This window comes from Cololabis saira, chromosome 1 (genome assembly GCF_033807715.1).
Source record: "Cololabis saira isolate AMF1-May2022 chromosome 1, fColSai1.1, whole genome shotgun sequence".
Taxonomy (NCBI): domain Eukaryota; kingdom Metazoa; phylum Chordata; class Actinopteri; order Beloniformes; family Belonidae; genus Cololabis; species Cololabis saira.
The window spans coordinates 21,262,786-21,279,090 of NC_084587.1; the positions used below are offsets into that span (position 1 = coordinate 21,262,786).

At 41.0% G+C, this 16,305-nt stretch overlaps 1 protein-coding gene across 3 annotated transcripts in view; it reads left to right on the forward strand.

Annotated features, from left to right (window-relative positions):
* The first annotated feature begins 1,322 nt into the window (after window positions 1–1,322).
* sh3gl2a (SH3 domain containing GRB2 like 2a, endophilin A1) overlaps window positions 1,323–16,305 on the forward strand; it is a 42,756-nt gene continuing 27,773 nt past the window's right edge. For 2 of the 3 annotated variants that reach the window (XM_061717786.1, XM_061717799.1), the window contains exon 1: window positions 1,324–1,570. In XM_061717786.1, the coding sequence (XP_061573770.1) occupies window positions 1,526–1,570 (45 nt within the window). In that variant the 5' untranslated portion in view covers window positions 1,324–1,525. Of the gene's footprint in view, window positions 1,571–16,305 lie in introns of all 3 variants that reach the window. The other variant, XM_061717792.1, reaches the window with a different exon arrangement.

Below are 16,305 nucleotides of genomic sequence, written 5' to 3' on the forward strand. Positions count from 1 at the left end.
TTGGTCCAGGGATTGGGTCGTCGAGGCACCCCGCCACGACTGCTACCCAGTCCACAATGCACCGGCCTGCCATGGTCCTTCCTGCGGGTGGTGGGCCTACGGGAAGGCGGACCCGCGTCGCCGTTTCGGGCTGAGCCCGGCCGGGTCCCACGGGCAAAGACCCGGCCACCAGGCGCTCGCCTACAAGCCCCAACCCCAGGCCTGGCTCCAGGGCGGGGCCCCGGTGACGCCGATCCGGGCGACGTAACGGTCCTTGATTTATTTTTCTTCATGGAAGGCTTGTGAACCGCTCTTAGTCTGGCCCGTCACCCAGGACCTGTTTGCCATGGGAGTCCCTACCAGGGGCGAAAGTGCCCCCGACAACATAGCTCCTAGGATCACTCGGGCACACAAACCCCTCCACCACAGTAAGGTGGCGGTTCAAGGAGGGGTAGTTTTGAATCACTATACTTTTTACTTTTACTTGAGTAGATTTGTGAAGAAGAAACTGTTACTCTTACTCAGCTACCTTAGGCTACGTTGAGCTGTTACTTTTCTTTTATCCCTTTTATCCGCGTATGCGTCAATCTCATGACATCACTGGGGGATTCTTTGGGAAAAATGTTTGTTTTTGCATGTTTTGTCACATATACATAGACTCACACATAGAGTTTATATGAGTTCATGGGCTTGTTCTAGTTCTGCCTGGTTAAAAAAGAAAAGTACAAAGGCTTGAAATTTTGTGCTACTTGTGCTTAATTTATTTTTTGATTCTGTTATTTTATTATTTATTAAAGTACTTGAATTTACTTTAAGCTTATTTTAATTTAAGCAATTTTTTTATTTTTTATTAATTTTAATTTATTTTACTATTTTATTGATTTAATTTGCCTGAAGATGATTATTTTGTACTTTTGTCTGTTTGAATGGTTGTGTTAAAAAAAAAATCAGACGTTACTCAACAGTTACTCAGTACTTGAGTACTTTTTTACTTTTACTCAAGTAATTATTTGGATGACTACTTTGTACTTCTACTTGAGTCATATTATTCTGAAGTAACAGTACTTTTACTTGAGTACAATTTTTGGCTACTCTACCAGCTCTGTAAATAAACGTGGCTTGACTTATGACAAAATGATCATGTTAATGTCTGAATAATTGAACCTGAATTCGGTGAAAAATAAATGTTACGGTGCCCAGTCCTCCTCCCAAACCAGCTTCTATCCGAACCACTCCAGTACTTCTCCTGCTTCTCCCGGGAGCAGAGAGTTTATCCTCAATGACGACGCGAGCGCTTTAAAGCGGGCGCGCGCCTACGTCATCGCCGTTAATAAGACATGTGTCTCCGCCGTCCAACAGCCTGATCAGGGCTTTACTCTGCCTCTCTCTCCCAGGACATCCCTCTATCTGGAGAAGACCAGCGCACACTGGAGGTGAGCCGAGGCCGCAAGGTAGTAGTCACCACCAAGATCCGGGTCGGACCGAGACTCGCTCCTCGTCTCCTCTGCAGCAGCATCTCTTCTCTGTGCCAGGTAGAACCAGCATCATGTCTGTGGCCGGACTCAAGAAGCAATTCCACAAAGCCACTCAGGTAAGAGGACACCGCGTCCTGGGCATCAGCTGATGTTTGTGTTTATAGCCCCCCGTGGTTCCTGCACGACACTGGAGCAATATGTGCTCCATCATTAGAGACGGATAATGCTGCAGCGTTGCACCAACAGATGCATTCATTAAGTCTGAATTATGGTTCTGCGTTAAATCGACGCAGGGGCTACGGCGTAGGGTACGCGGCGACACGCAACGTACGGTGTGTGTCGCCGCGTACCCCTACGCCGTAGGCTACGCGGAACCATAAATCAGCCTTTACTCATGTTTACGTCCGTCGCCTCGGGTTCGGTTCTCTCACGTCGAGGAAACACGATCGTTTTTGCATTTTGCACATTTTTGTGTGGGAGGCGGATGGGAGATGAGGGGGGTTTTCAGGGACGCGGGGTTTTCCTCTCTTTACCCTTCAGATGACATTCCGCGCATAAAGCCACTAAGAGCTGCAGCGGCTCGCATTTGTATTGCACACGTTGCCTCCCTGGCTGGACAAAGCAGGTTTAAAGCAGCCTTTCCTGCAAGCAACCCAACTTGTATCCGACATGTATCATGTTATGCAATCATTAAATGCGTCTGGACAAAATCCTCCACGGCCAATCCATGACCTCTGTGTCCTCTAAATGCAGCATTTTTGCTTATACTGGGTGGTACGTTTAATCACATCTTGCTGCTCTTGTCTGAAGCCTGATATCATTAGATTTCACAGTACTTGTTGTCGTGCTTTTAAGTCCAGGTTGCTCAGACGCTCCCTCAGCCAGTCTCATCCCCTTTTTATCATGTTAGTAGGGCCAGTACTCGAGTTGTAAAAAAAAAATCAGGGGTGATGGTGGGTTTTATCATATAGGGACAGATAATTTGTGCTGATTACAAATAATATAATATATTACAAATAATAGCACTGACCAAAACACCTGCAGAAATACTGCAGGAATGACATAGCAGCAGTTAAATGCAGCCTTCTGTAAGCTTTAAATATCCGCTGGGCTTACATCAAATACATCAAAACACAACAATAAAAAACACTTTTCTGAACTTATCAATATGACTCTGTCCTTCACAGGATAAGTAAAATGGATCACTGCAAAAACTCAAAATAAGAATAGTTGTCCTATTTCTAGTTAAAATGTCTCATTTTAGTAAAACAATCTCATTACACTTAAAACAAGACTCATCACTGGAAAAAAACAACAATTTTCACCTGTTTCAAGTAGATTTTCACTTGAAATAAGTAGAAAAATCTGCCAGTGCAACAAGATTTTTTTGCTTGTAATAAGAAGATAAATCTCCCACTGGCAGATTTTCCTACTTATTTCAAGTGAAAATTTACCTGAAACAGGTGAAAATTGTCAAATAAGTAATTTTTCTGGTGTTATTTTTCTGGTGATGACTCTACATGTTGAAATAGCAGTAAAACCCACATTCATTGATGAAATGACATAAGGGAGGGAAAGGGGGGATGGCAGTTTTACAGGGGGGATGATTTTGACCGTTTTTATTTCAGGGGGGGATGCCATCCCCCCCTCATCCCCCCTCAACTCGAGTACTGAGTAGGGCCTATTAATACTATTAGCTCTTCCTGCAAGTTTAACTTGCGTTGCCCTTTAAGCCCATCAACGTGGTGGTCCTTAGTCAAAGGTCTTCTCTTCAGTGGTAGGACTTCTGTGATCAGAGGCAGTGACAGATCGGTGCCCGCAGGTCCTCACCAGTGTTATTTCCGGTGTTGGCTGGGAGCGCTGGGGTCTCAGGCGAGGTCCTGAGTTTGACAGGGTGGGTCACGGTGACACTGTCATTGGGCTGCAGGCCCGACTCCAGCCAAGCCTCTGCAGGCCCAGTCGCACACACAAGCTTCTGGAACACTCTGGGGTCAACAAAACGTCCAAACGGCTGAAATTAACTGAATTATTTATCGTCTATATGAGCCATTGTCACTGAGATGGAGGGAAATCATGACTTAATTGGTGACTTGTCTGTGTTGACTCTTTTTTTTCATAAGCTCATGTTAATCTTCACTGCGTAAGTAGATAGCAAATTGTCTTTATTTTTGGTTCTCGATTATAGTTTTTCATTGATCAGAAGCGTTTTATCCCCGCGGGTCAGTTAGACCTCTTGGATGACAGGTTAACATCCGCACTAATCAGTTTAAAGAGTCCAGTTGCCTTCTATTGAATGATATAAGTCTTTATTTTGAGACTAATGGCATTGTCTGTTGAAAGGTTCTGCCTTTTAAATCCTAAAGGGATTATTTTATAAAAAGAAACACTGTTGTGTGTTTGAGTTTATATATTTGAATGCCTGAATTAACTACCAATTCAAAACATACACACAACTGTCACTTTATTTGACGTCATCTCAGTTTGAAAATATGTAACCTGGTAAGCCATTCAGAGTTGCAGCATCCTGTTTCGTCACAGATTCATTTTTTTGGTAGTTTTATCCAGTCTCCCCATCTTCATCCTCATCTCTAAATCATGCTGTATTCATTGTTTCTAAGATGTGAACGTCAAAATTTCTTTCCTTTGTTTCAGCATTTGTGTACTGTGAAATGCTGCTAAATATAGAACTGTGTTTTTAGTTGCCGCCATTAGTAACATATTATGATGCCATGCCATTTGACAATCTGATACTACAGTCCAGTAGCTCTGATGGACCAAATTTTAAAGCAAAAAAAGGAATAAGTAATAACAGATAACAATTGTGATCTGCTGTCAATCCATTTATCACATTTAATCACATGCTCATTTATCAGTTTAGAAAGTAACAACACTCCACATGAAGCATTAGATAGCTGCACAGATTGCTACTTTTATGTCCCCAATTAGCAGCACCTCTCTGTCCCTGCACACAATCCTCTTCAGCTTCAAGTGCATCTGTGTGCTTTTGTGAGACGTAGACATAGAGGTGCTGGTGCTCTTTTATATCTTTACTTCAGATGAAATGCTTCCAATAAGATTACTCCCAGAATCATTGTTGAGTGTGTAAATATGTACCGAGTATAAAATGCCTGCAAAGCCTGGATTTTTCACAGCTCAGTCTGCAGCACAGCTCATCTCCCCTGTGTGGTTCTTTCAGCTGCAGGCTCACAGCGAGTCGTCTCCGTGGTCTTCTGGAGTCTGCTCCTCACCATTACATACCCCCATCACATATGCACACACACTGCTTCATTCCCCACACCCCCTGTAGCAGAAGGCTCCCTTCAACGCCTCAACCTTGTAATCCAGATTTATCTGCAATCTGGCCACTTGCTCCCTGATAGATCCACTCACGTCGTCCAAACCTTCTTTAGGAGGACACCCACTCCAGGTCAAGGAGGGGGGAATCAAGAGATTAAGGGGTTGTGGACCAGGGATTGAAAATAATTAGTATGGGTTTCAGGAAGTTTATATCGGTATTTATGGTTTTTACTATGAAATCTGCATGTCTCTCTAAAGACTCACCCAGGAGGAGGCAATGCAGATAAAATGATGGAAAAATGCAACTCTCTTCCAATTAATCACTTAAGATGTGATTTTGTGTCTCTCAAAATCAAAATGATTGCAGAAGCAGCAGGTGCATAGTCTGGCTTGTTGCAGCTTCTCTTTTTGTTAGGATGATTTTCTCATTTGATCAAAATATATATATATATTTGTATTTTATCACATTAAACTAATGTCTGAGGATTGTTTTTTTTGCAATTTCTGATGTTTAATAATCCAAATATAATATAATTTGTGAAAGCCCGATTAATGGATGATGGAAGGTGTCACATTTCATATCTTCGTCCACCCTAAGTAAGGCCACGTTTACACAATTTACAAACATCCGTTTACAAAAACGGATATTTCCCCCTCTACGTTTTTGAAAAATACCATTGTTTACATCAGATCTTTTTCAAAATCTCTTAATTTACTGTACACAAACCAACATAAAGATGCTGTTAAGGGGTGCTATGAGCATGCCAAACCTACGGCGACAGTGTAACGAGAAGCATAAAGTCATGCTAGCCAATCGGAATCCTGGAAAAAAAAAAAAAACAACAAATGACACTGATGACTACAGTGGCTAAACAAATTGTAAACACAGTTAGCACACATGACGCTAGTGACATCAGAAGCCTAAATGTCAGTTTCTCTCTGTTTACAAGCAAACATGAAGACGGACTTTTTGCAAATCTCCATTTTGGCCAGAGTTTTTAGAAATGATCGTTTTTGGTGACTTTGAGCTTCGTTTTTGTGTAAACGCATGAAAACACCACCATTTTTGCTACGTGTAAACGGGGCCTAAGATTTTAAGATGCACCACAGAATATGAATGTTAGTGCGCTTGATGCCGAGAAAACAAGCCACGAGCAAAGATACGGAGTGTGAGAAGCATCAGTAGGAGAGGAAATAAACTGGAATAAAAGGGTGGTGGGGCCTAGGGCTGGGTGATATGACCTCAAATCAATATCACAATAAACTGGGCAGTTTTACCTCGATAACAATAAATGCACGATAAACGCGATCATATGGTGCACCTTTTGTCCCTACTTTCACAAGGAGTTTAAACCCTGTGCGTGGAATGGCTCCCTCCCAGTTCGAGGTATTCGTTGTTGTTGTTGTTATTGACAGCAGTGGTCTCATTCTGCTCTAAACAAACAAACCCCAAAAAGAAGAAAAACACATTTAGCCCCAAATTGCCCCGCTGAACGGTGGTGGTTATTTTGTCCCCGTTTGTGTGTGTTTAAGAGTAACGTGTGTTGTAACTTAGGTTACCTCCGCTAAGCATTCATGGGCCGCTTGCAGCTGAAACTCAGACCTTACCTGGCAACAAAAAAAATCTATTTTCTGATTGGCTGGTAGGTCGGTAACTGTAACAGCTGCTCTGAGTTGAGAGCTCAGCGCACAGTAGCGTACCTTGACTTGTTTGTAGAATGGGCTGTTGGAATTACTGTGTGGTAAAGTTAATTTCTCAACGTGAAAAATGCCACGTGTAGCGTGTGAACTTGTTGAAATACGTGAGACTTGAGGCCCGTTGTTTTGTCAGCCGCTTCTTCGTCTGAACCGTCAGCCATTTTCTTGGGTTTCCCTTCTCTTCAGACTGGATGGGTGGTCACGTGATTACACACAAATGCTGTACACCGTGTTAAAGGGGAATAAGCACACAGACAAAAAGACGTTAATTTTTATGTATTTTTTTTATCAAAAAAACAAATTTACCGACAAGGGAAAACTGACGTCGGCCATCGCAGTGACTGTCGGTAACGGTAAATTTTCGGTTTAATGGCCAGACCTAGTGGGGGCGCACTGCTTCAGGTACTGCCAAGAAGCATAGAGTAACTTATCGGCATGGACCACAAATTAACAACAGTGTTCAACATCTGCTTTGTGACCTACAGGAAACCTTTATTCTGGGGAAAGAGACACACGGCACGCATTATTGATGTACTTTGATGATGAAATTGGCTAATAAAAGGAAGAATGCTGCAAAGTCCACGTTCTCACACACATACACAGCCTCGGTTTGACCATTTCAGACAGTCATTAGTTTTACAGATCCACGTTCTCACTTCTCTGACATAAGACACCTCTCTCATATTCACTCAAGGACATTTAGGCTCAGTGGAGTTTTAATAGCAAGGACCGTTTTTAAAAGATAAGAAGCACTGTGCTTGAATTCTAACATGCCGCAGCTGCATCAGGAAGTATTATTAGGGCCCGAGCACTGACAGTGTGAAGGCCTTATTGTATCTGTAGGAATTTTTTTTCCTCGTTTTTATTTATATTATTCTGACGAAATTAGGGCCTTTTTGCCCCCCTAAACGTGCCCCAAAAGTCAGCAAATTTTGCACGCAAGCCAGGCCTGGCGAAAAATGTGATATTTAATGGTTTTCATTGATGGGCGTGGCCTAATGGCTCAACAGCGCCCCCTAGAAAACCTGGTGCCTCAAGACCCACAATACGGTACATGCGAGAAAATCGGTACACACCTGTATCATGTCGCAACTTCCTGCAATGATGCACATTACTTTTCTCAGTCAAAAGCGTTAACGTGGCGACAATAGTCGCCAAAAAGCACCCCCCCCCTTCATCTGATTGGTCCATATTTGATAGTTCCTACTTTCTGACATAACTTTTGAATGGTTTGACATAAAGACTCATGGGTGGTGTCATCGGACTCGGTTTTGAGTACTTGAACATAATTGGTGCAAATTATCCCCGCCCCTTCATCTGATTGGTCCATATTTGATAGTTCCTACTTTCTACCATAACTTTTGAATGGTTTGAAATAGAGAGTCGTGGGTGGTGTCATCCGCTAAATGTCCAGGCCTGAAGAATCTACATGCAAGTCATACAAGCGCTTCCACTGCAGCACGCCTGAACGTGCACAAGGGTGCGAGGGGCCCGTTCATCGCTGCTTGCAGCTTTAATTATTATTATTGTTGTTGCTGTTGTTATCATAAATTTTTTTTAGTGTTGACCAAGACGTTTCTCACATTGGGCCATGCAACAAGTAAATGTAACTAAGCCTTCACTGTAGTAGATGACCATTTCTGGAAGCAATTTGTATTTAATTTATAGCACATTCATACATAAATTTATGCTGAGGATGCATGTGTGTCCAAATTAAGAAACTGCAGTTGTGTGTTGTATTTTTTTATCTTAAAACTGCTGCTTACTATGTCTCTCCAGTCAACTTTCCTCAGAGTCAAATGAGTAATGCTTAGAGCAGATGCTAACCTCACAACAGCACACTTGGGTCCTGCAGCAGACCCCGGGCACATGCAATCATGTGATGAAGATGCTCGCATTACGAGGCTCTATAGAAAGAAAATGAAGGTACGGCATGCAGGATTGCTCGCTAGGACAAGAGCAACATTTTGATCGGAAATGCTATTTATCTGCATTGCCACCTGCAAAGCCTGGTTATCTTTTGTCTATTTTTGACTAACAAGTTTATCAAAATGGTCCAGCCTAGAAATGAATAGATAGATGAAAGAGGGAGCAAGTGATAAATGTCAAAGAGGCATGTACTTACACATGATATTAGAGATTAGTATTACAGAATGTGCATAAAAACATGATCTTGAAAGATAATATGTCGGGTTCTTGCAAATACAGACAACACCAGTGTCAGGACTATTTAACCAAAGATCAACACAGCATGACATCGACATGTTTTCTTTTTAGAACTGTCCCCTGGTACATTTTAACCACAGCTTCTTTAAAGAACCTGTTTTTGCACTGTTGGGTCTACATAGAGCATATTTTATCTGAAAGCAGTATGCGTTTGCTGCAAGTAGGAAGATAAAAACGTGTGTGTGTGTGTGTGTGTGTGTGTGTGTGTGTGTGTGTGTGTGTGTGTGTGTGTGTGTGTGTGTGTGTGTGTGTGTGTGCGCTAGAGCGAATGAGTGAGGAAAAACAAAAAGAAAGGTCTCTGAGGGTTTGGCTCCTGCAGACTTTCCAGATTTAATGATGCCTCTTCTTCTCGTCAGTGTCAGAAGGAAAATGAAAAGTTCCCTCAGTTCCTCCACATCTATACAGCATGCTCAATAAAACACACTATGATGGTATAGAATTTTACATTTAAAGAGATTTTTATTATGAAAAAATAATTCTTTTTCTGTACTTGAGAGTGTTTATTCCACTGTTTGACATGACTGATATAACATAATTCTGTCATTTAATTTTGAACAGCCTGAGTCTGGAAATATATAAATGAATTGGGGCCTTGCGTTCGCTGATGTCACACACAGATCTGAGAAGGCTGATCCTCCCTCCTCATTGTTCACCCTCACGACTTCTATTCATGCAGAATTCAGTTTCTCTGAAGATAGTAGTGCAAAGCTTTAAGACAAATTTCAAAGGGTGCACACACTATAGAGGAAAGCGGTGAAGTCAAGTCAAGCCACATAAAACCCGCTGCTATGAACAGAGCTGTAAAAACATGAAAAGGGTGCTAAAGATGTTTTTTTTAAAGATCTCAGGACATTGTGTCTGCGTGTTTTTAAAAAAAGAGCTACGCTCAGTGCAGTTACATGCACATCTAAATCTAGCTAAGGATTAAACTGGAGTTTCCCAGAAATCCAAGTATACATGCAGGAGAAGACACCCGATTATTGAGTGAGGTGCATTCAACTCTGTGATTCTAGGTGGCACCACACGCACCTTTGCGTTGGCGTTTTTCCGGTTCCTTCTTTGTTGTTCGTCGTCTTCTCCTACTGATTTTATATTCTGGCTTTTGTAGTGTCGTTGTCTCTGGAAAGTGAGTGGGCAGTCACTAGTTTGGGTAACCGTCGGTTGCGTATACATGCCGGAATAACTTGAATTAGGACCGCATTATATGGCACTAATAGTTCGATCTACAGCCCGGCTATGGTGTATACATGGCTCTTAAAAATTCAATATTGATCGGATTAAGGTAACAATTCGACTTTCTGTGCATCTAAACGTGCTGAGTGGCAATTACCGGTAGCTGATTTGCCATCAAACTCAAAGTTTGATAAAGTAAGTGTCACTGATCTGTTTATCCAATATCACTGAAAGTGGAATCCTATGTATATCTTAAATAACAAAGTTTGTTTCTTAAAACTTCAAAATGCTCTCACACAATACTTTTACATTTGCTTTGTGTAGAAAAATAACACAACACAACAAAGAAACATGCATGAACTATGTTTAGTTTGGCAAAATACCACAACCAGAGTGCAGTGATGAACGCAGCGTCCACCAACAGTGTGACTAGCCAGCAGCTAACATGGTCGCTATCTGTGGCTCATTCTGTTAGCGTACAGAAGGGTTGCCAACTGTCCCATAAAAAACTGAATCGTCTCGTATTTATAAAGTGTGCGTCCCGTATTGAGCTAAAAAGGGACGCCCTTTGTCCCGTATTACTGTGAGAGTCAAAAAATAGTCATAAAATGCCAATGGAAAATGGCATTGAGCTGTTGAGTTCATAAGTTATTTTTTCCTGTTTTACTACAACTGTAGCCTACAGTCATGGCCTTTGAGGCACAAATATGTTTACAAGTTTTCTACAGACTTTCTGTTTGCACTTTTGTTATTGCACTAAAAATGTGCACTATTACAGAATGGATGTTCTACTTTCTTTCTATTGTTTTATATACCGTATTTTCTGGACTATAAGCCGCACCTGCATATAAGCCGCATCCGCTCTATTTAAAAAAAAAAAAAAAAGATATGCAAGCCGCAGATATTTCTGTTGTTAGATTAGATATTTACTACATGTACAGAAGGATTTTGAACTGTAAATGATGTACATGTTTGTACCTAAATAGATCCTTTCCTAACAGTGTCTTTTAACACGGCAGCAACTTTGCTGATTAAAACGGGACAGAACCAAGAGAAAATAACCAGTATTTATTCATCTATTTATCTGTTTGAAATCTACTTCTACCTACTTCTATCTGCTAAAGAAGAAGTAGCGTATTCTTCTTTGCATTTATTTTGTCTTAGTTTTGATTCTAATTCCGGTTAGAGCGCCCCGAGCGGTGGAAGAAAAATCCACAGAATAGAAACCTTTGTATAAACTGCATGGTTGAAAACCTATGAAAAAAGTAGCGGCATATAGTCCAGAATATACGGTACATACAATTTTAAGTTAAGCAGGACAGGTTTCTGTTTAAGAAAGATACTTATTTTATTCAGTTCATTTTGTTATTTTGTATTAAAGTGAATTGCTGGATAATAATTTGTTTTCCATTTGTTCATGGTATTCAAAAATATGCATATAATTCAGGTTCAAGTCAAATAGTTAAAAAAATCGTTTCACTCACAAAAAAGGGGCTAAAAAAATTCACCACGCCAGGAAGGGTGAAGGCAATCGGGTTGGCCGGCCCAGCCGATGAGGTGTCCCTTATTTATTTTTCAGGGAGTTGGCAACCCTAGCGTACAGCTACCAGATGAAGCTGATTACTTTGGGCCACATGATCCAGAGCCTTGTCCCTCCGAGACAATAATGAAAGAACAACAGATTTGGGAAGATGATGGTTAACTACGCACTGGCTAGCTGATGAACTTAAGTGTACCGAATGTAGTTCCTTATATTTATGTTTATAAAATTGTTGTGTTTGATTTTACAAAATTAACTTCTACACAAGACCACAACACGTGAATAGGAACATTTTGGAGTTGCTAAGATGTTATTTTGTCATCTAGGTTGCATAGCAGTCTGTTTCGGGCAACTATGCTCAGGCAAGATAGCGGGTGCTTTGTCAGACTGCATTTCTGGATGCACAGAGAAGAGAGTGGTGTTTACCCTCACATCAATCTCTGGGATTGATGGGAAATAAGCCAGTTCCTACATTCTTGGCATGTCCACTTTATGTTAGGTTAGTCAGGGCAGTTTTCAGTACATTTAACGCCATCTTTAAAATGCTATCTTTATGTAAATGTAATGCTACTTTAATCTAGTCACACTTCATCCCTATGACACGAAGTGAAAATCACCCTTCTCACACATCTGAGTTTCATAAAATAAGGGACTATTTGATCGGTAAACACATGCATACTTATGTTTACACATACAGTCTTGGCTGCAGATATGGCTTATGCTTCACCCCTCGTTAGTAGGTCTGAAATGGTTTATTTGAGAGTGACGGCTCCACTGATGTGCTATACTTTATATCAGTACATGGTATATTTCAGACGCAATCTTAGACAGCACTGTTTGAAATGAATCCTTGTTATTTTCTTACTGGAGTATCCAGTGAATAGGCCTCGTGTTATGCTTCAGAAACGATCTCTTCAGCTGTTTTAATTTCTCAGAGAGAACTGCAAGAGGAGGTCGGACAACAAAGCCAACGCGCAGTGGAGTATGAGGGGTATGAGGGGTCAGCTCTGTTCTCTGTGGAAACCAAATTATCTGTCAAGACCCTGTAGCTACCCATTAGTATGAGTGATTGCTGTAATCTATATCTCTGTGTACTTTTAGGCATTAAGGAATCAAGAAACGGTGAGCAGATTTGAATGAGGGATGCTCTTTCACTGGATGTTGCACCAGTATTATTTTCTAGTCCACCCTGGTTTGACAGAAGCTTTCCCAGTTTGTGCGCCGAATACTGATATATATATATATATATATATATATATATATATATAAAAAAGCTTTTTCATTCCTTAGATCACTTGACATTTTAGTTTGTCGCTCACCAGCAAAAATAGAACTCAGTTATGTTTAGTTCTCTGTTTAATGTGTATATTCTTCCACAGTGATTCGTGTGAATGATCAGGTGCATATAAGCGCGCACGGATGTATGTCCAATGGGACCATGGGGACAGCAGTGGGGTCTTCTGAATGTGGTTGGCGCCTGCGGGGCTCCGGGGCAGCAGATTGTGAGGGGGGTGACTCATCCAGCCTGGATCGGTGGTAGGGCTACTGCAGTGCAGCGTAAAACAGATTCAGCTAGGAGATAGCAGATGGAATAGGAAGGACAAAAAAGAGTGAAGCAAGGGACGGAAGATTAGAGAAAGGGATATGGAAAATGAGCAGGTAACCCGCGGGAGACGCACAGGGGGAGGATTCAAAGCCAGACTGGAGAGCATGTCGGTACATGTGCAGGGGATTTAGTTCTTTGCAGAATGTGAGAGAATTTTGTGTCACACTGGATTTTGTCAGTGGAAGTGCAAAGGCAAGTCTCGCTTCTCGTTTCTTGTTGCAGATTTGTAACAAAACAAAGTGTCAGATTCAGCACGGTCACCACTCCCAATTTACTTTCTATATCACTATGTAAAAGTATGTAACACACTTATTCCAGCATAGAAACTGTGAATCACGCATGAAGAATCTTCCACTTCTCAGCTGCAACCATAATCTATTTTTGTTAAACATCAAAAACTTGTGATTCAACTTCTTCAGATTTGGACAAGTGCAGCAGTGCAGTGAAACTGCTGCTGCTGGGCTGGATGGGATCCAGCTGAGCAGCACCTGAAGCAGTGCACCCCCACCATCCTTTCATCCCACTTTACTTCCTCTCCTACTGATGCTTCTAACGCTTTTCATCTTTGCTCGTCATTTGGCTTCCAGCTTAATGAGAAAGTTGTTGGTTACAGCGCTAGAGCTCTGGTTCGGAAATGTGTCCGTCATGAGACCTTTTCCTTGGTGCTCTGCCATCGTTTGCATCTTTGTTAGCTTTCTGACAAGTGCAAATGTTTGTTTCAACATTTTTGAGCTGAACCACTGCAAATACTCCATTCCTGAGCTTTTCCAACAGGAAAATATATTTCACTTTATCTCAAACACTCTAAACTCCCTTAATGTCCTCATCTAGAGGGCAGTATTTACCTGTCGTGATTTGAGGAACTGTATATTTTAATTCAATTCTTTATTTATTCTTACACTACACTGAAAGTGAGCTGCCTTCTTGTGTATGCTTCCTCCCTCCTCTTCCTCTTGTTTCCTCCTCATCCTTCCTCTCTGTTAGCATCAGTATTCAGGCCATGGTTGATGTTTTATTCAGGACTTGAATATTTCACATTCCGTGCATCAACTGCTGCAGTAGAGATGAACGATGACTTGTTCCTGCAAGAATCAAATTCTCAGGACCTGTTTTTAAGAATGAGATCTTCCTTACTGGATCTAGTCAGTGGAAAAATAATCCCTGCGCTATTGAATATTAAAAAACGTGAGTCCAGTGATATTACCCTCCATTATGGTTTGTTTGTGTTTTTTGTTGCATGATAATTAATGTGTTGCTCGTCTTGCCAATGACAAAGCAGTTTCCTTTATTAGATGAAAATAGCACCAACCATGACAAGAGAAAATTGGATTTAAACACTTTCCCTCACAAACACATTTTACCTCAGGGACATTCAGGTTACATCATTAGGCAGGTCTGTAATCTAGAAAGCTGCTTTATATTCTCCCCGATTCCCTTTCACATGTGCATTTGGATTAGTCTTTTGTTTAAGTGCCAAATAGATGAGGGTGTGATGAAGAGCTATGCAGTGAGCACACATTGCAGATATGAATGAATTTACCGCTCCAGAGACCTTGGAGGATATCGGTAACGTGCTTGAAGTAAAAGCTCATTGTCCAAACTGACATCATGAAATAAATCATACGAGATGATTATGTCTCCTTGCAACAAAATTAAAGAGATTAAAAGAAGAAGAAAAAAAATTGTCCTTCTGCAAAAACCACCCAATAATAACAAATAAAGTCACTATGGCTACCAGTGGAACAAGGTAGTCGTGTGCTGCTTTTAACTTTGGCTTTCAGGCACTTGAGGTTCACTTGAATATTTCCCATTTAGAATTCCTTTCCTGAGTATTTGAGATGCTATCTAAATTATAAATAAAAACAGAATAATAGAGACATAAAGTTTAGCAACTAGCAGAGTTGAAAGAAAGAAAGAAGAAAGCATTAAAACGGAGAACGAAAGCAGAGAAGAGGAGGGAAGCGTCATCTCCTCAGTCTGATTATGAAAGAGCAGGACATGCTGTCCATGATGGCAGTTTTCCAGCATTGTTATGAAGGGAGGACATTTGTATTTTAGCCTTATGAAGTTTCCCAAGTAGAGAGCCCATCTTGCTCGATTTCAACCTCGGACTCGCCTGCACTTGTGCACAGACGTCGTTCTCCCACCAGCCACAGAACTGAAGCTGAATGGCTTGACAGGGATTATATGCTGTTTAATCAGACGGCGGTGACTTTGCATCATATTGGAGCTGTGTGAGTCAGAAAACGTGCTGCATGTGCAGGACGAGACCACCAGATGTGCCATGTGACGGGTCAGAGATTTATTTTATTTATTTATTTTATTTTTAAATCAGGGGCTGTATTTTTCAGTTGATTTCATCTGGAGATTTTCGTGCTATATATTTGTAAGCCGTGCAGCAAAGTTATTTTTATGCTTTGCAGATGAGCACTACCCACCAAAATAAACACTGAAGAATAAATATAAATAAATATATAAATGGGAAACTGGTGATTCCTTTTGGTTTTATTATTATCATTAACAAATGAGCAATGGTCTTCTCAAATAAAAGGAAGTTACATGTATCAAAGCAAAGCTTAATCACATTTAAATTTTAGATATAATGCTAAAATTATTCATGAATCTGTTGTAAGTGGTCTTCATTTTGACAAGTCTATTTTATGACATATTGTATTAAAGAGATAAGTAAAATCCTTTCTAATAGGGTTTCAATCTTTCCTGGTAATAAAATTTAAGGAGTCAGTGATTGATTTTGTTTTTGCTTTTACCTCAGCAGAGAGATGTTAAATGTATGACTCGTGTAAAGACACTCACAGGGCGCACATCTGGGTTCCAGTCCGTAAATTATTGATTTGACCTACTTAGTCTGCATGAGCACAAACACAACTGCTGACAATCCCTCTAAAACAATCCCAACAAAAGCTGAACCTCTCAACCTTAATGAAGCAAGGATTTATTGCACGCTGGTGTTTTTAGGCCGTTGAGCCATGTCCGGGTTTACTCCACAAAATAGGTGAGCACAAACGATGGCCAGCCGCGCATACGGTTGCAGGCCTTGTAAAATGGCTTTATGTTCAAGTTTCCAAAGATATTCAGCGCATGTGCTTTCCTTTTCATATTCCATCGGGTGTTCATTTTACATCCCATGAAACTGTGAAAAGTGTAATCAAAGAAGCAAAATGCTCATGTTTCTCCTGCCAACTGGTGGACTCCTGCCAGCATCACCACTCCACAGCATCCACCTATAGGCTCGCAATCAACGTATGAGGTGTAGTTGTTGCTCATCATTACCACTGTCTCAATACAGGTGT